This window comes from Folsomia candida, unplaced genomic scaffold (assembly GCF_002217175.1).
Source record: "Folsomia candida strain VU population unplaced genomic scaffold, ASM221717v1 Fcan01_Sc034, whole genome shotgun sequence".
In the NCBI taxonomy this organism is placed as follows: domain Eukaryota; kingdom Metazoa; phylum Arthropoda; class Collembola; order Entomobryomorpha; family Isotomidae; genus Folsomia; species Folsomia candida.
In genome coordinates, this window is record NW_019091226.1 from 1,594,122 (window position 1) to 1,614,200 (window position 20,079).

A 20,079-nucleotide genomic window follows, 5' to 3' on the forward strand; every position below is an offset into this window, starting at 1 on the left:
CCTTAAAGTAGGGTAGCCCTTTAGAAAACTAACTGCACTTTGAATTCAAAATTAAGTAATAGTCTTTAGTATAGTAAACTATACTAAATCCAGAGTAAATAAATAATCTTTATAAAGTAAACGTTACGCTAGGTTTCATAGTTTCCTTAATTCAGATCCAGATCCACTTACTACATATATTTAAAAGGATAACAATTCTTTTATGAGTGTGTTCATACGCATAATCTACATACGAATGTTTCTATGTAGGGTTTAGAAATCCCACATTTTCTCAGATCATTAAGTTTTGCCATGATACAGTTTGCTAAGTAGATAGTTTCAGCGGCTCGTCCACCCGGTGGAGGTGGTGCTGCACGTCTAAATGACTTATTCCGTTGGATACCCGTTTTAAAATACTACGAGTTGAGTCCTGAAACGATGCTTTATTTTTTTAATCATCACCTGTGATGTGATCTGGTGCCCTTGTGACTTTTTGACCAACATCGTCTTTTTTTCTTATCAGGTCAAACCCTTGACGTGAAGAACTCACGATTAAAGTTTCAACTCTCTGCATATCTCGTTGCGTTCAAGAGTTATCCGAACAACAGAAAGATAGAAGGACGGACGGACAGAACGATCTTACTTATAAAGAGCTTACACCCTTGTTAATAATCACTCCATAAAAGCGTGTATGTAAATATGTGCCTAACTTGTCTCATATATGTAACTCACTCAACTAGTTCATTGGTCATTTGCAAGTTTTACATATCTATGAAATCTATCTGATCAGCTAAAAATGTTAGAAATTACGACGATTAAAAAAATGTGAAACAGCTCTTCAAATCAATAGGTATGTACCATGCCAAAAATCCAGTCTTGTTTAATTGTATTTGGCATTTTTATGAGCCTTTGTCCTCTCTTTCTATTCCAGGTTTCTTCTCCGCATTAATGAAAAGCCACAGAAAAATCATCCAAAAATTTACATACTGAGATCTTTGCAACGCTCAATTGATAAAGTGGGTATATACCCTATATGTGCATACATATCTACGAATCTCCACAATTAATTAAGTCACTATTTTTCTTGTGTGAATTATATATCCGTAATCAGGCAAAATGTGCAGCATTCTTTTCCGCGTGCAAGCCTTATTTGTCCATAAATTGATTCGTTTTGCTAGGTTAGGACCTCAAAGCTATTTCTGTACTCGAATTTTGAGCAGTTCTAAATCGTATGCCAATATTTATTAGAAATGGCTGCGTGCTGTTGTTTTCCTGGAGATGTTATCGTGACCACGACATCCGCGGGAGTTAAGCGCATGGACAAATTGATTCGAGGTGACGAGATTCTGACCCTTTCGAAAGCGGGTGGGGTTCCGAAGTACACCAAGTTTTGCACGTGGATCCATCGAGAAGTGGACAGAGAGACGGAATTCGTCGTGATTAAGACAAACACGGGAAAAATGCTGAAAATTACGGGGGATCATTTGCTCTTTTGCGGAGGACGGGTAGCAAAGAGGGCGGGAATGGTTAGGGAAGGTAATTTTCAAAATATTCTGATACGATTCGTATATGAAAAATGGTGGGCTATTTAATTTGCGAACTAATAAAATTAACCAGTACTACATGCATCTTATTTGACACCATGTATAATTTCTAACTTTTTCTCACAGGCGACAAAATTTGCACAATTTCTCCTGACGCCACCTTGGTTGAGGAAGTCGTCGTGGACGTGTCGACGGAAACGTTGACCGGTGTCTACGCCCCATTTACGATGAGCGGCGATTTCATCGCGAACGGATTCTTGGTCGCGTGCTACTCCGACATTGACAATTTCGACGTTGCGCATGCATCCATGCTGCCCTTAAGGATCTTCCACAAACTGGACAAATCCTGGAGGAAGGAGAACAAAAATCAAGAGGGGCTTCATATTTACGCCAAAAATTTGTGCAAAATTTGGGATAGTTTGCCACTTCGAGTTAAAACAGCGATTCAAATGTGAAGGAAATAATTATGTACATTTTGAAGTCATAATCAAATTAAGTATATATATGTACAAACATATAAATACAAATGAATATTATACTTTATTTTATATTATTTAAGTTTTTACAACGAATGTAATAAAATATTTACAAACTTTTAAGTTAATTACTTAACTACATATGCCTAAATTACTAGAATATGTCCCTCTGTAAGGTAAAACCGGTCCACTAAGATTCAATTATTCGCACGTGTTCTTAGAATAAGTACCTTTCGTCTTAATTGCAGTTGGTTAAATATTTATTTAGACATGACAATTCTTCTGGATTTATCCAACCGCGTAATACATAGATAAATAACCACTCTATAAAAGCAGGCGCATGTAAATACTTGACTTCTCGAATATATATTTACATACATCAACGAAATAGTTCGTCACATGACGAACTATATATGTACATATGTCTGCAAGTCTTACATATATACCCAGAAAATCTAATCAGACAAGAATGTCAGAAATACCGCAAATAAAAAAAAATTTTACAAAACATCTCTTGGAATGAATAACATGCATATCAAAAATCTGGTCTTATTTATTTAAATGTTTTTGGCATTTTTATGAGCCCTTGTCCTCTCTGACACCGCCCTTTCTACTCCGCATTGAGGAAAAATTCTAGAAAAATCACATGTGTGCATGTACTATAAACTTATATGTATACATATTTATTAGACTCATGGGGCGACAATGACATATACATACATAGATATGTAACTGATGTATGTAACTTCAAATTATGACGTATGACTTATGTTACAGATACATACATAAGTCATAAAATCGCCATCATATGTCGGTGTATGTACACTTATAGTTACATATAAGTCCGTTATACATACATACCTACGTCATAATTTCAAGTTCTTAGCTTTGTGTCCATGGCTATCCGACACATCCATTGAGATTTTTCCATATGTACATTATTACTCGACAAAATTCCCACACAACAATTAATGAACACTATTAATCTGTCTGTGGTATATAGTCCCACATGTGACACTACTCTACAGGCGCAAATTCCGGTCCATAAATTGATTTGCTTCGCTAGTTTACAGCCTCATAACTATTTCTGCTCAGGAATTGTCACCATCTTCTCGCATATTTGCATAAACGTTCGTTATGGCGTGCTGTTGTTTTTCTGGAGATGTCCTCGTCACCACGAAATCTGGGGGAGTTAAGCGGATGGACAAGTTGATTCGGGGTGAAGAGATTTTGACCCTTTCGAAAGCGGGTGGGGTCCCGCAGTACACCAAGTTTTACACGTGGATCCATCGAGAAGTGGATAGAACCACGGAATTCATCATGATTAAGACGGAAGCGGGAAAAATTCTGAAAATTACGGGGGATCATTTGCTCTTTGGAGAGGGACGGGTCGCCAAAAGGGCGGGAATGGTTAAGACCGGTAATTTTCAATTCATCGGCGGGATTTTTGATTTGCAAATTTTTGAAATAATATTGCATAACTTATCTACTTGCCTCCATAATATCTATTTTTGCGACAGGCGACAAGATTTGCACCATTTCACCTGACGCTACGTTAATTGAGGAGGACGTGGTTGACGTGTCGACCGAAACGCTGACCGGCGTCTACGCCCCATTCACGATGAGCGGGGATTTCATCGCGAACGGATTCTTGGTCGCGTGCTATTCCGACATTGACAACTTCGACGTGGCTCATGCATCCATGCTCCCCTTAAGGATGTTCCACAAACTGGACAAATCCTGGAAGAAGGAGAACAAAAAGCAAGAAGGGCTTCACATCTACGCCAGAAATTTGATCAAAGTTTGGGACCATTTGCCACTCCGAGTTCAAACAGCGATTCAAAATTGAAAATTGAAAATTTAAATCACAAAAAAATTAAACAAATGTGTACAAATACAACTTAAAATACTATTTAGTATAATTGTTTTTTATTGTAATCAAATAAAATGTTCAATTTGAAACGAAAGTAGCTTACTTAATTGTACATATGTAAATTAGGAGTAAAAATATCTCAAAACAAATTGATGTGCGTCACCCTAGTATTAAATGTGTAACAATTTGACATGACCGCTTTTAGCGACACCCTATACTACGGCGTCCCTGTGCAGATATGTTCATACATTTTTCCTTCAGTGCACACTCTTAAAAATAATGTTGCCCTAACGCACTTTGAATTGAATATTAAGTAAACTGTTCTAAATCCAGAGTAAACATTACTCCTTATCAAGTTAACGCTGCGCTGGATTTACTTAGGATTAGTATGCATACATACATAGTAGTTTACTCAATTTAGAATTTAGAGTGCATTTATTTGTATACTCTTAGCAACTTGGTAAAGAATCCCTAATAAACGTCTTTACCGAGCTCTTGGTAATTACGCGTTCTACAAAAAGTATACGGGGTTATTACCGTATCAATACCAAACCAGTAACTAGCCTTCCACCGCAATGTTTTAAGTTATCTGTGTGATTTTGGTAATAAATTCCTACGAGCCGGTAATTATATCCTACAAATTTAGGTAACACTCTTTACCATAATTTTAATAGAGTGCTATACAAATTGTTTCCGTTGTGGTGCTAATGAGATCTACATTTTGGTGTAGTTTATTACCATGGGGGTAAGAATTTTAATACATTTGGTGTGAAATGTGAGACGCTAAACAGTGCGCATTTGTCAGTTTTAGTTTCCGCTCAGCTCAACTCAAGTCAACACGGCGAAATTAATCCAATTCTGCTTGTGGGAAATAACATAAAAATTTCTCTGAAACTTCTCTGAAATGTAATAAAATTCTATATAATTATATAGAATTTTTGGAAACAGGTAAGTATCAAATTATTATATGTAGGCGCCTTATTAAGATGGTGATCGAGCACCATCTTAATAGGAACAAGTAAATAATAAAAATTATAATCTTGTGTGTTTAGTTTTTCAGTGAAACATAAATTTAAGGTAAGTGTACGGCTAAGACTATAAAATATTCAGTTCGATTTCAATTTCATGTTAATATCTATGTATACATGTGTATGTATGTAACTGAATAGTTTGCTTAATACTTAAATTTTATAATTATGTAAGTATGTCTCATTGCTTTACAATAAATGTAATTGATTGAAAGATCATTGTAAAGAAAAACAAAAAATCTATTCTTTTCGGTGGAAATCTGCACAACATTTGGTAATAATGGGGTACATGTAATACAAAGCATTAATACCGGTATGAATAGCACGCCGTGCACAAAGTGGTATGGTTTATTACCAGGGGGTAGACATTTTACTACATATTGTAGTACATCTGTCATACATCATGGTATTAATTTTATCCCGAAAAGTGGTCTTTATTACCACTTCGGGTTCAATCAATTTCTTTACCAGCTGGTGGTTATTATTACCGTTTCTGCAGAGTCATATACGTGTGCATTTTGGTAATGATTTGGTAATGATTTTATTTAGAGTGTATGTATGTACCTTAAAACGGGTAACATTATTTTTTAGAGTGCGTTCATAACATCATCTGTATATGTTTCGAAATCCCATATTTTAACAGATTATTAAATCTTGTCATGGATACCGTTTATACACAATTTTTCAGAATGAAACAACCTGTTAGAAAAAAATAAGTCTTTAGACAAAGCTAATTATGTAAATGCGCCGCAGTCTCGCAACTTTCTCATTACCAGTTATTTAAATCTGAGCATACTCGAAACTGTCCCTGTAAGGCAAAACCGGTCCAATAAAATTCAATTATAGTCACGTTTTCTTAGAATAAGTACTACATCTGTGGACATATATCGTCTTAATTGGTTAGTGGGGTAAATAAACGTGGCAATTCTTCTGGATTTATCCAACCCTATGATAATCATCCCATGCATGAGACGTTTTAGGTACCCAACTTGTCGCACATGGATACTTATTTATGTACCCCAACTAGTAAATATATTTACATATGTAGATTCGCTTTGTGCAAATCTTATCCAGAAAATCTGATCAGACAAGAATGTTAAAAAATAAATAAAAAATATAAGACATCTCTTGAAATAAATATCATGTCAAAAATCCGGTCTTATTTAATTGTTTTGGTATTTTTATGTATGCCCCTTTGTCCTCACAGACACCGCCCTTTTCACAAAAATATTCCAGGTTTCTACTCAGTATTGTTAAACTTGACGAGTTCTAGAAAAATCACATACCATAAATTTACATATTGAGATCTTTACAGGGCACAAAACCCCTCACATTTTATAAATACATGACCCTATAGCAATCCCACACAATTAATGAAGATTATTTATCTCGTCTGAATTAATGTTCCACACGTGCAAGTCCAAGTCCATAAATTGGTCCGTTTCGCTGTTTTACGATCTCACACCTATTTTCATACTCGAATTGTCACCATCTTATCTTCTCGCATACGTAAAAATTAACAATGGGCTGCTGTTGTTTTGCTGGAGATGTCCTCGTTAACACGAAATCCGGTGGGGTAAAGCGGATGGACCAGTTAATTCGGGGTGAAGAAATTCTGACCCTTTCGAAAGCGGGTGGTGCCCCAAAGTACACCCAGTTTTACACGTGGATCCATCGAGAAGTGGACAGAGAGACGGAATTCGTCGTGATTAAGACAAACACGGGAAAAATGCTGAAAATTACGGGGGATCATTTGCTCTTTGGGGAGGGACGCGTGGCCATGAGGGCGGGAATGGTGAAAAACGGTAAGTTCCAAAACATACTGTGACACAATTTGTATACATAAAAAATTTGCGCGGTGTATGATTCGCAAATTAATGAGTTGAAATTGCAAAATATTTGTCTCTAATTTCTGTTTTTTTTCTTTGCCATAGGCGACAAAATTTGCACTATTTCTCGTGATGGAACCTTGGTTGAAGAAATCGTCATTGACGTTTCCATGGAAATGCTGACCGGCGTCTACGCCCCATTTACGATGAGCGGGGATTTCATCGCGAACGGATTCTTGGTCGCGTGCTACTCCGACATTGACAATTTCGACGTTGCGCATGCATCCATGCTGCCCTTGAGGATGTTCCACAAACTGGATAAATCCTGGAAGAAGGGGAATAAAAATCAAGAGGGGCTTCACATCTATGCCAGAAATTTGATGAAAATTTGGGAAAATTTGCCATCCCGAGTTCAAACGGCGATTCAAAAGTGAATCGCTGCTCGCTGAGTTCTACGTTCGCATGGAAGCCGATAAACTCCATAAACGAAAACATATTTACTTATTAGCTTTATGAAAATTTGTATGCAATGAAATTTTTATTTGTAATGAACACATTATGTAAGCCACAATTTCTGCTAAGCATAGTTTTATGTAATGTATTGGGAATGAGGTTAAATATTCCATAATTTTAGCTTCAATCTTTATTAAAATAAGGTTTTTTAAGAAAATAAAGATGCAAAAATATTTTTCAGTTGCAATGTATACATTTTTGTTCTATATATTTTATTTCAATTCATTGAGGGTATTCATGGTTCCTAAGTATTCTTCGTATCGTACGAGGTTTTGTAAGACTTTGTCAGTAAAGGCCGCGTTATTAAGGGTACGATTTTTACAAAGATTTGCTTTCCCCTTAGTTTTTTTCTTCGTAAACTACATATTTTAAAATACAACGACAATTTTGAATACTATCACAGATAGTTTTAAATAATTGACATTACTGAATGGTAATTCCCGTTAATACCAGTGCCGGTAGTCAAATTTGTACTCCGGTCGGTAATGATTAAATATCAGTTTTATAAGAGTGTATGAAGGCGTTATTCCTGCTTAATGATAAAATTTAACCTCCGAAATTTAATAAACCGGCATCATTTTTGAAAATCCCTAGTTTTTAAAATACTCTCAAGTCCGTTCCGTTCAGTTTAATAGCCTTGATTTTCGAATCGCTCATTTCGACACGAGTTTTTTATTTTGACACGAGTTTTTTATTTTGACACGCTTCTGATAGAAACTTAGGATTTATATATGTGTCCATAATTTAATGAGCTTTCAGTAAAAAATGAATCGACCAGTACACATGGAAACTTAATCAATTAAACAGGAATCTTTAAAGCTACGCATTTCGATACCTGACCTTATAAACAAACAAGGAAAACTGGTCCCATTAAATTTTATTACCTTCGCATCATCTTATTCGAACATATATTTCACGACGTAATTACAAAGGCACATAATTATCACGCAATAAAAGAAGAATCATTGAAGGTGTAAATTGTCATATGCAAATTTTATCTTGCAAATCTAGAATCGCAAAAATATACCAAAATATGGTGCAAAATACTTCAAACTGTCGTGCCCAATTAATAAATATGTACCAAAAACCGGTCGTGTTTTAATTATTTCTGGTATTTTAATGGCAAACCTGATACATATTTCCTTTTCTATTGTTCGTTTCTGTCTCCAAGCTTCTTAAATAGATAAGTTCTTCTCCATTGTTTTTCGTGTGCCGAAAACGGCTGGAAAACCCATAAAATATGTAAATAAATTTGCATGTGCAAATTTTTACAAACATTTGAATAAGTATGTAAGGTAGCAAAATGTTATCAAATTAATGATCCTTAATGATCATTATCTTGTCTGGATTTTATTTATTTATGTACTTTGTGGGGTGCCCAGACTGCTCATTAATATGTAGTTTATTTATATGTAGCCCCAATTAAGCCAGCTATTAAGCATATTTTACATGTTCAGGTTGTTATTTCGCACATTCAATTCATTACTTAGTAAAACCTTCGAGTGGGCACGTCGAAAAAAAACGTCGAGAATTAGGAGCAAAATGACCACTAATCCTAAGTCGTAGTGAATCTGTATCGAATTCTCTGCGACTCGCTCGAAACTTATTGCGAATTCTCAACGATTTTTTTCGACGTGCCCGGTCACCAGTGGGCTTCTAACGTGTATGCACATGCATATTTTTAGTCCCTCTAATTGTAATACTTTCATGACGAAATTATCAAAATTAGAGGAACACTTAGAAATAATTTTGTCATGTGAGGAAAAAAATTGCACAATCCCTGCCCAGCATAATTTAAAAAAAGGAATTCGTTGTCGACGTATCGTGAGAAACTATCTTAGAATGGAAACCCCATATCGCCGAAAATGGGGATAACGAGATTTATGCAAATTAGGGCAGTAATAATTGCATCATATTTTTCACTGCAAAGTTCAAGTTCTTTATGAATCTTGTTATAGATGTCGAAATTTTTTATAACAAAATTACACCCGCACTCTTAGAAAACTGGTATTAAATCATTACTGACCGGAGTAAATATGTATGTACATATTTAGAGATACATTTTACTCTACCGGCAATAGTAACAACAGGTATTACCGCGTTCAGTAATGTTGTAGTAAAGGCAAATTTATAACTCAGCAACAAGCTGCTACCAATCGGGTAGGAAGTTATTAGAAATTATCTGTAATACCAGTACGGAGTATGCACATATGCGACTCTATCACATTTTTGAATAGTGGTTAAATTGAGGTTAAATTAAAGTACTTACATTCAGCATTATACACAAACCTGATTTTCAGGTCCTATATACCATACATGGCACGGATTCTCCTTGAATTTTGAACAAAACCTTGTGGTCCTTTCAAAAATATGTAGATAAACACTCAGGAAAAAAACTAATCTACAGATACATAAATAAGTTTAATTTATTAATTAGGCAGTAGATAATTTTAGCATCTACGCATTTCTACTTAATACTTAGATATTTTCCAAACCTCACAAATATGTACATACATACATATATGTAAATGTTGCCAATTTGTATATATGTATATCTGTATGTACATTTGCGAAACTGGTTCAATAAAATTTTATGACTTTTCGATTCTTCTTTAGACATATGTAGATTTATTGTCGTAATTGTGTAAATATTTATTTATTCATCTGGTTTAAACCAACCCAATAACCACTTCATAAAAGTTGACTTATCGAACTTGTGTAAATATTGATGACATAATCTGTACATTGGCAAAAGCAAATTTTGCGCTTAATTTATGTATGTATAGATATCTTGCAAATCGAGTATCGCGAAATGACTTATATCAAAATACTTAACCTGTCGAATTCAATAAACTAGTAGCATCGCATTTTTATCAGAAACCGGTCATGTTTTAATTATTTCTGGTATTTTAATGTCCTCACGTGGCGAACCTGACATGACACCGCCTATTCTTTTATTCGTCTTTGTTCTCCATGGGGCGAAAACGTCTGGAAAAATCGTTAAATTTACATGTGCAAATTTTTAAGTACTACGCACAAATGCTAACAGTTGATCAAATACGAATATATGTATTTAAGGTAGAGAAATGTCATCCAATTAAAGATCATAATCTGGATTGTATTGTATAACCCCAATCAAGCTAACTGTCCAGCTGGTCCAGACCCAGGTCCATAAATTGATTCATCTCGCTACTTTACGATCTCAAAGCTATTTCGGTACTCGAACTGTAATCATCTTCTCGCATATTTACAAATTTACATATCTGCGTATTTACATACGATGTCTTGCTGCTGTTTTCCGGGCGATGTCCTCGTGACCATGAAATCCGGGGGAGTAAAGAGGATGGACAAGCTGATTCGGGGTGAGGAGATTTTGACCTTATCGAAAGCGGGTGGGGTTCCGAAGTACACCCAGTTTTACACGTGGATTCATCGAGAAGTTGACAGAGAGACGGAATTCGTCGTGATTACGACGAGCACGGGAAAAATGCTGAAAATTACGGGGGATCATTTGCTCTTTGGGGAGGGACGCGTCGCAAAAAGGGCGGGAATGGTTAAGGAAGGTAATTTTCAAAATATACCGTAACACAATTCATACAAAAAAGTTGCCGGGCTATTTAATTGGCCAATCTTACATGCAATTTTTCGCAATAATTTCTTTTTGTTTCCCACAGGTGACAAACTTTGCATGATTTCTGGAAAACGTCTGGTGGAAGAAGTCGTCGTGGACGTTTCCATGGAAATCCAGATCGGCGTCTACGCCCCATTCACGATGAGCGGGGATTTCATCGCGAACGGATTCTTGGTCGCGTGCTACTCCGACATTGACAATTTCGACGTTGCTCATGCATCCATGCTGCCCTTAAGGATGTTCCACAAACTGGACAAATCCTGGAAGAAGGGGAACAAAAATCAGGAAGGACTTCACATCTACGCCAGAAATTTGATGAAAATTTGGGAAAATTTGCCACCTCGAGTTCAAACTGCGATTCAAAATTGAACTAGATACAAATGAAAGTCGATCAATCGAAAACAGAAATACTTGATAATACAAAAGGCATACTTGCCTACATACGTACATACAAATACGAAAACAAACATTATGTGTATAAATACTTTTTCAATGAATAAATAAAATCAGGAATTGAACTTTGAATCTAAAAAATTTTACTTTTGAAACTAAATTTACATATATATGTATCTACTTTATGTAATAAATTGCATACTTTTTTATGTATTTTTAAGTTGTCTGGGCAAACTTGAAATTTTAAATTATGTTTCTTAGGTGTTTAAGTCGATTTCATGTCTTTATCCAAACATTTTTTGTATAAATGGATACTATGTATCTTTTGCATATTTACATAGTGCACGGAACCGATGCATATTTACTTACGCAGGAATCAAGAAGTATTACATGCATGATATGCATACCGTATACAAGCCCATGTAAATAATCGACAGAACAATCAATCAAAATAACAAGCAACAATTAAACAAATATTCAGAACATAAAGCACATAAATTTGGGATTCAGATTCAATTTTTTAAATTTCGTGGTTCATGATACTTAATACTCGATTTAGGCTGGGATTTAGTGTTTTACTGGGATTTCGATTGGGATTTTCTGGGTCCGCATAGCAACTGGAAATTCTACGAAATGAATATTATTCATTTCGTAGAATTTCAATAATTTGTTCCAATTTTTTCAAGAATAATTTTTGAATATTTACATATGCACATATATTCCTATAATATAGGAATATATGTGCATATGTAAGTATGCAGATAAGTGTGAATGATAAACTTGAGATAAAATTTATCTTGCTTATATATTTAGTGAAAGAAACATGATCAATTCCTTCGTGTCTACAAGATGGTTGACTTTTTCATCTCCTCAAAGTTTATAAACATGCTTTACATATTCGATGTCATGCTAAAATAATAAAAGTTCCGACAGCTCAAAAGTAAGAGTTGTTTAAGGAGATGTCCAAATTATGCAGAGTTTATGTTCATACAAACTAAACAACTATTACTCCAGAAATTTCAATTTTAAATTAAACTCATTTCCTCTTCCAGAACTAAATAAATACATAAATATATTGGCATATGTAGCAAATTTCAAACAAAAGGTAATTTCGTGTTACAGGCAAATGGATGATCAGCCAACTATTATGTAATAAACTTCGTTTTAAAAAATTCATAAATTTTCGTTTAGAAGTTATCCCATTTACAAATTTTACAAGGAATGTGTCTACTTTATTTTATGGCCACCATTAACTTGATGTATTATTAAAAAACTAGTCTTGTTTTTGTTCCTGGTATTAACATTTGCTGTCAAGTATCAGTATGCGGATATTTATTTGCATACAAATTTTCATGTAAGTAAAACCTGTCAACGCCTCTGCTTTTATTGGCCTTTGTCTTCAAGTATCTTTTGTTGTTGTGGCTAAACCGTTTACAAATATGTAGGAAATATATTGCATACAAACTACATAGTATATATTACATAGTATATATTACGTATGTAGTAGATACATATTACATCCTGGTTACGTACATATGCATATTTGCATACATATGTATGGAGATATTTATGTATAGCGCATAACCCCTTGCATTATGTAAATAGATACATACATTAGCCATGTATGTATGTACATATTTACATACACAGGGTATAGGATTGTCATCGATCTAATGTATAAAGACCCCCAGCGATAAGTAAATACATACACAATTACCGTATTTTTTACGTAATTGATTATCTAACCTTATGCTAACTCTTTTATTTTAATTATGCAACCCCTCCAAATTAAGTTAACGATTTAGCATATTTATTTACGGCATGCCCGTCTCGTTCCATAAATTGGTTAGTTTACCCGATTCACTTGCTCAGAATAATTTACGCTCGCAGATTGTGTCAATCTCGTAAATACCAAAAATGATTTGTTTTTTAATGTGCTGCTTTCCTGGCGATACCCGCGTCACGACGAGATTCGGCGGAGTTAAGAGGTTGGACCAGTTGAAACGGGGGGATGAAATTTTGACCGTTTCGAAGAGAGGTGGGGTTCCGAAGTATACGAAATTTTACACGTGGGGCCATCGCGAAGTGGACAGAACGACGGAATTTATCATGATTAAGACGATCACAGGAAAAATGCTGAAAATTACTGGAGATCATTTGCTCTTTGTGGAGGGAAGGGTCGCCATGAAGGCAGAAACGGTTAAGAAAGGTAATAAAATTTCAGGAAAATTGTGACCTAGTGAATTTTTGGGAAATTTGTTTTCAATCAAAATTACCAACACAATGAAGTAATTCAAGTGGTCCTTGTGAACTCGTAAAATCTTTTTACAAAATTAAGAGACGCCATAGATCTGAGATAAGTTTACAAAAATTTATGGGCAAATTTTCATTCGAAATATGAGTATTTTTTTCAAAAGTCAACGAGTTTACCAAATTACAGATTTTACGGACGTTCAATGCTACCAAGGGTTGAGTGAATATTTTCATGTTATTTAGTCTTAGAATTTTTTTTTTGAAACAGGTGACAAAATTTGCACGATTTCTCCTGACACAACTCTGGTTGAAGAACTCGTCGTGGACATTTCCACGGAAACGTTGACCGGAATCTACGCCCCATTCACGATGAGCGGTGATTTCATCGCGAACGGATTCTTGGTCGGATGCTATGCAAACATTGACAATTTCCAGGTCGCCCATGCAAGCGTGCTTCCATTAAGAATGTTCCATAAAGTAGACAAATCGTGGAAAAAGCACGGTACAAATAAGGAGGAGCAACAAGGACTGCATAACTATGTCAAAAATGTTTTTAAAATTTGGGATAATTTGCCATCCCGTGTTCAAGTAGCGATTCAGAAGTGAGGAAATAAAAATATGTTTTGATAATAAGCAAAGTAAAGAATAAAATTTTGTAAGAAAAACTCGGCTTAAAATGGCTAAATTCTATACTGCGAACTTCGCACAACAAATATTAACACATTTATTTCAATTTATACGATGGAACAATTCTTATGCAGTTTCTTTCTTAACAGAATTTTGGACGTATGTATGTACATATCATCTTAAAAGCCCGATTTTAATCGTCTCCGAAAGGTGTTCATACATACATATGTGACTTCAAGGCGCGGCGATAAGTTTCCTCACTTCACTTGTGATAAAATTAGCACCAGCCAGGGACAATTTGTTAGAATGCATGCAGGCAAGATTTATCACCTTGCGGTTGAAAATCATTGTCACCGTTTGTTGAGAAACATTATCACAGCACGATGAACTCACATACATACATATGCACACCGTCCGGTGACGATTAACACCGGGTTTTCAAGAGTGTAGATATAATTTCATATGAGTTGTTTAAAGGAATGTAATTTACTCTAATAAATTAGTTGATGAACAAACAATATTTTTGCTAGTATTTATTAAGTAGCGTCAGTTACTTATTGTGATCGTTTTGTCCGTCTGTCCGTCCGTCCGTAAGCAGGATATCTCCAGAACGAGTCAACGTAATCAACCCCAGTTTTCGCCATTGTGCTTCTAATTTTTAGTTCTCGGTCGAGTTCGAAAATGGGGTCAATCGGACCACACCTCACAGGGCCAGGGGGAGTGGTCCAAATTAAGTTTAACTTTAATTTTCATATGCGGTATCATTTTAAAGGAAATTTCGCGACGAATTCAACGACATCAATATTTTTAACCTTATGACCTTGACGACGAGGTCAGAGGTCAGGAAACACATAATTTTCATATGGGGTGTCATTTTAAAGGAAATTCGACTGCGATTTCAAGGACATTAAAGTCTCATGACCGTTAGGACGAGGTCATATAGGGAGAAACGTTAAAGGAAACTTGGATCGCTCTGACGCAACTTATTTACATTCGTTTGGAGGGTTTATTTTATCAACCAAGTACTGTGATAGAATTAGTGCTAACTAATGTTTTTTAAGTACTTATGTCCGCACTGATCCTAAATATAGTATGGCAAAAAACATATCTCATCTTTGTTCCTGGTCTTGACTTGCAGTGGCAGAGGAAGCGTAGGGACAAAGGGACATACATAGTCCCCATGGTTATTCGATGTCTGCCCATGTTATATTATATAAATCCCTCCCTCCCCGATCCTATAATGTTAATGTTCCCAGATGTTCCCAAGGCTTCCGCGGCCACTGTTGACTTGATATTAAGAATTGTCGATTATATATTTACATACATAGGAAAACGTATATGCATATATGTAGGTTTGTAGGTATGTATATTTTTATTTGTCTTTGTCTACAAGTTTCTTGCTGTCCTTTGTTAATGAGTCTAAATGGTGTAGGAAATATGTAGGAAATATATATATATATATGTATTAAATATGCTCATTTGCATACGTACATATGTACATAGTTAGTCCCGTATAACACATATAACCCCTTGCATTATGCAAGTTATTTATGAATACATACATGCATACACATACATATATATTTATACAACATCATCGCCGTTACTACGTACACCCACCTTCGACGGGTTAATAAATACATAAGTACAAATATATGTATGTACATGCACGCTTACTTATTACCTTAGCTCAGTTATGCAACCCTTATTATACAATTTAGTACATAAATTCATCTACCACGTGCAAGTCTCGTTCCATAAATTTGTTAGTTTATCCATTTCATTATCTCAGAGTGGTTTGACCTCGAAAATTGTAGTAATCCGACAAATATCAAGAAATCTTTGAAATGGTGTTTTTTGTATTTTGCTGTTTTCCTGGCGAGGTTCTCGTTACGACGAGATTCGGCGGAGTTAAGAGGTTGGACCAGTTGAAACGGGGGGACGAGATTTTGACCCTTTCAAAACGAGGTGGGGTTCCGAAATATACGAAATTTTACACGTGGGGCCACCGCGAAGTGGACAGAACGACGGAGTTTATCGTGATTAAGACGATCACAGGAAAAATTCTGAAAATTACGGGGGATCATTTGCTCTTTGGGGAGGGATGCATCACAATGAAAGCGAAAATGATTAAGAAAGGTAATAAAATTTCAGACAAAAAAGTAACGGTTAAAGTTTTAGGAAATTTATTCTGTACCAAAATTATCAACATGATTAGCAAATTGACGCAGTCATTGGTAACCTCGTAAAACCCATGCGTTTTCTAGCATAATTTTATAAACTCTTACAAAATAGAGTGACCCCCTTGATCTGACAATGAGTAAGGTTGCAAAAATTTGTGTGCCGATTTTCCTTCGAAATAGTAGTAAAATTTTGTAAAAGTTGATAAGTTTACGGAATTTGTAAATTTACCAAGAACTGAAGGATATGGTTGGATATTTTTTATCAAATTTTGTGATAATGGTTTTTTATACATTTTTGCCATAGGCGACAAAATTTGCACGATATCTCCTGACGCTACCTTGCTTGAAGAACTCATCGTCGACATTTCGACGGAAACGCTGACCGGGATCTACGCCCCGTTTACGATGAGCAGCGATTTCATCGCGAACGGATTTTTGGTCGGATGCTATTCGAACATTGACAATTTCCAAGTCGCCCATGCAAGCGTACTTCCGTTAAGAATGCTTCACAAAGTAGACAAATCTTGGAAAAAGCAGCAGGGCACAAACTTTTCAGAGGAACAAGAAGGACTTCACAACTATGTCAAAAACGTGTTCAAAATTTGGGAAAATTTACCACACCGAGTTCAAACCGTGATTGAGAAGTGAAAAAATATCTAGGAAAAAATGATTCTTGTTTTTGTAATTAGTTAAATAAAGAACAATTTTTTAAAGAAAAAAGAAGTTTTAAAATGTCTTAATCACGCTGCGAATTTAGCACAACACAAATACATATGTACGCATTCTAAGTTAAACAACCTTATTTTATTTCTGTTTACTTCTAATAAAATTGTTCATAGTCAATTTGAATCATATTAAATTTTTTGTAAGTTGTAAGGACAAACGGTTGGGGATTCTCACATGCAGGATTCTCATTTGTCAGTATGTAAATGTATGTAAATAGTATAAGGCATACTCGAATTCAAAATTTTCCTTGCAACCAAAATTTCCCGCAAAAACGTGGTGCATAACTTACATAATTAATCCGAATCATCAACCAAAAATTTTCAGAATTTTTTAAATGAATAACATTTTAGTTTAGCTTTATGTATGTATAAGTAGAAAAATAAATATTTAGTTCACCCGTCCGCCTCGGTTTTGTCCACTGGAGAAAAAAGTGAGGAAAAATTTAACTCAAAAAATGATAATATTTTTCTTCACAGGGGCCATTATACGGAAAGATTGGTATATAAGTCCCACGTGATTCCTAATTTTTGGCTTGATTTTTGTCATAACGCGATCCACAATCCAAGTATATGTGGCTTGAAAAACGGTTCCATTTTAGTTATTTTATGACCACGATTATTTAATAGCATGAAAAAAAAACTTGTCTTGTCTTTGTTCCTGGTCCTGACATTGTTCAATTATCATGATGCAAATATTTATGTAAATGAATACATATGTATGTATGTATCTGCAATGATATGTAAACTATGTTTGCTTTTATTGGTCTTTGTCTGAAAGTTTCTTACTGTCCTTTGTTAAATAATGAGGGTAAACCGTGAAGGAAATATGTATTATTTCATTTGCATATGTAAATATGTAGCTAGTTACGTATAACGCATAACCCTTTGAATTATGTAAGCAACATATTTATGTACATATAACCGTATAACATTGTCATCTATTTAACTACACCCATCGATGGATAAGTAAATATATACATACATCGTGCATGCATTATGTACATATGAATGTTTATCCAAGCTCAATTATCCAACCCTTATGAAACTGTTTAGCATAATTATTTCCCATGTACAAATCTCGTTCCATAAATTGATTACGTTATGCAATTAATTTGCTCAGAGTAATTTGATCCAGCACATTGTATCAATGTCGCAAAAATTAACAAAATCTTCGAAATGGTCTGTTTGATATTTTGTTGTTTTCCTGGCGAGGTTCTTGTCACCACGAAATTTGGAGGAGTTAAGAGGTTGGACCAGTTAAAACGAGGTGACGAGATTTTGACCCTTCCGAAAAGAGGTGGGGTTCCGAAGTATACCCAATTTTACACGTGGGGCCACCGAGAAGTGGACAGAACGACGGAATTCGTCGTGATTAGGACGAACACGGGAAAAATGCTGAAAATTACTGGAGATCATTTGCTCTTTGTGGAGGGAAGGGTCGCCATGAAGGCGGAAATGGTTAAGAAAGGTAATATAATTTCAGGAAAATTGTGACCTGATGAATTTTCGGGAAATTCATTTTCTGTCAAAATTCTCAACACAGTGAAGCCATTCATGCACGTAGACCTTTTAGCAATTCAAATAGAATTTTACACAAGAAAGTACATACATACATATGTATATTATCCAGTAAAATTTTGGTTAAGAAAAAACCAGGATAAACTATCGGGAAATTTGTTGTCTATCAAAATTCTCGGAACAATGAGACAAGAAATTCACAGAGTCATAGCTAACTTGCTAATTTTTTTCAGAAATCTGCGTAAAAATTTAACATTACAGAATTTTCGTATTTTAAAACGTGCTACCAAAGACTCCTTGAATTTCTTCATTATTTTTATACATAAATAGTCTTACATATTTTTGTAACAATAATGTTTCATAATTTTTACAATAGGCGACAAAATTTGCACAATTTCTCCTGACGCAACCTTGGTTGAAGAACTCGTCGTGGACATTTCGACGGAAACGCTGACCGGAATCTACGCCCCATTCACGATGAGCGGTGATTTCATCGCGAACGGATTCTTGGTCGGGTGCTATTCGAACATTGACAATTTCCAGGTAGCCCATGCAAGCGTACTTCCTTTACGGATTTTCCATAAAGTAGACAAATCTTGGAAAAAGCAGCAGCATGCAAATTATTCAGAGGAACAAGACGGACTTCATAATTATGTCAAAAATGTATTCCAAATTTGGGAAAATTTGCCAACCCGAGTTCAAGCAGCTATTCAGAAATGAGAAGATAAGAAAAACTCGGTTTTAAATGGCATAATCTCGCTTAACCACCTCTATTATATATTTGGTACCTGTTTTTCAAACTGAACGCTAAAAAGTAGATAATAAGTTATAATTCCATCAAATTTTAAAGCATGCAATGCAAATTTCTCGAAAATTGAATTGTTTAATAAACATGTAATAAAATTATTTGTAGATTTTTATGATATATCATATCATAACCACGTGTAGAAAATTGGTGCAAAATTTATTTCTATGTAATAAGTAGATTTCTATGTAAAAAATGCGCCGTATAACCTGCAATCCCATACAACACATACATAAGGGATGTGTAGTATGTATAAAATTCTGCGAGGTGTAAACTCATTTCTTGTGGGCCACCACCACCTGCCCAGGGTTCTCATCCACCTGTTGTTTAATTTTATGAACAAAGTCACCACGTGTTTTTCCATTAATTTTTTATTAATTGCTATGAACCCATGGTTATCATCATCATTTTATATAAACCCTTCCTTCCCCTATCATACAATGTTAAGGCCACAGATATCCCCACGGCGACGGAAAATAAAAACGTCTTTCTAATAAATGAATGAATGATGTTTTACTTTTCCACTTTTTGTTCTTTTCTTTAATCATTACTTCAAAAAACTGTAATTTAGTTTAAATCTCAGTAAATTAGCTCAATTAACCCCGACATTTCGCTGTCTTTTCCATTTCACGCAAATAACACACCTTGTTTTTTTACATTACTTCGTATCGCAGCAACCCTGTCCAGCCTTCAACGTTTTCC

The 20,079-nt window shown here is 35.1% G+C and overlaps 7 protein-coding genes across 7 annotated transcripts; all 7 read left to right on the forward strand.

The window, feature by feature from the left end:
- The first annotated feature begins 1,138 nt into the window (after positions 1-1,138).
- Positions 1,139-2,478, forward strand: LOC110860843 (desert hedgehog protein). The gene is made up of 3 exons (XM_022109958.2): positions 1,139-1,157; positions 1,228-1,515; positions 1,650-2,478. Exons 2-3 carry the CDS (start codon positions 1,230-1,232, stop codon positions 1,976-1,978), a joined length of 615 nt encoding a protein of 204 aa, XP_021965650.1. The 5' UTR covers positions 1,139-1,157; positions 1,228-1,229; the 3' UTR covers positions 1,979-2,478.
- Positions 2,479-2,959: 481 nt separating this feature from the next.
- Positions 2,960-3,961, forward strand: LOC110860844 (desert hedgehog protein B). Its single transcript, XM_022109960.2, has 2 exons — positions 2,960-3,419; positions 3,520-3,961. The coding sequence occupies exons 1-2, from the start codon at positions 3,137-3,139 to the stop codon at positions 3,846-3,848; spliced, it is 612 nt and encodes a 203-aa protein (XP_021965652.1). The 5' UTR covers positions 2,960-3,136; the 3' UTR covers positions 3,849-3,961.
- A 2,384-nt stretch (positions 3,962-6,345) lies between these two features.
- On the forward strand, positions 6,346-7,435 carry LOC110860845 (desert hedgehog protein). The gene is made up of 2 exons (XM_022109961.2): positions 6,346-6,705; positions 6,835-7,435. The coding sequence occupies exons 1-2, from the start codon at positions 6,423-6,425 to the stop codon at positions 7,161-7,163; spliced, it is 612 nt and encodes a 203-aa protein (XP_021965653.1). The 5' UTR covers positions 6,346-6,422; the 3' UTR covers positions 7,164-7,435.
- Positions 7,436-10,432: 2,997 nt separating this feature from the next.
- On the forward strand, positions 10,433-11,398 carry LOC110860846 (desert hedgehog protein). The gene is made up of 2 exons (XM_022109962.2): positions 10,433-10,805; positions 10,917-11,398. Exons 1-2 carry the CDS (start codon positions 10,523-10,525, stop codon positions 11,240-11,242), a joined length of 609 nt encoding a protein of 202 aa, XP_021965654.1. The 5' UTR covers positions 10,433-10,522; the 3' UTR covers positions 11,243-11,398.
- Positions 11,399-13,119: 1,721 nt separating this feature from the next.
- Positions 13,120-14,256, forward strand: LOC110860847 (desert hedgehog protein B). Its single transcript, XM_022109963.2, has 2 exons — positions 13,120-13,475; positions 13,788-14,256. Exons 1-2 carry the CDS (start codon positions 13,184-13,186, stop codon positions 14,123-14,125), a joined length of 630 nt encoding a protein of 209 aa, XP_021965655.1. The 5' UTR covers positions 13,120-13,183; the 3' UTR covers positions 14,126-14,256.
- A 1,626-nt stretch (positions 14,257-15,882) lies between these two features.
- Positions 15,883-17,049, forward strand: LOC110860848 (desert hedgehog protein B). The gene is made up of 2 exons (XM_022109964.2): positions 15,883-16,285; positions 16,634-17,049. Exons 1-2 carry the CDS (start codon positions 15,994-15,996, stop codon positions 16,975-16,977), a joined length of 636 nt encoding a protein of 211 aa, XP_021965656.1. The 5' UTR covers positions 15,883-15,993; the 3' UTR covers positions 16,978-17,049.
- Positions 17,050-18,178: 1,129 nt separating this feature from the next.
- On the forward strand, positions 18,179-19,510 carry LOC110860849 (desert hedgehog protein B). Its single transcript, XM_022109965.2, has 2 exons — positions 18,179-18,522; positions 18,949-19,510. The coding sequence occupies exons 1-2, from the start codon at positions 18,231-18,233 to the stop codon at positions 19,290-19,292; spliced, it is 636 nt and encodes a 211-aa protein (XP_021965657.1). The 5' UTR covers positions 18,179-18,230; the 3' UTR covers positions 19,293-19,510.
- The last annotated feature ends 569 nt before the right edge of the window (positions 19,511-20,079 follow it).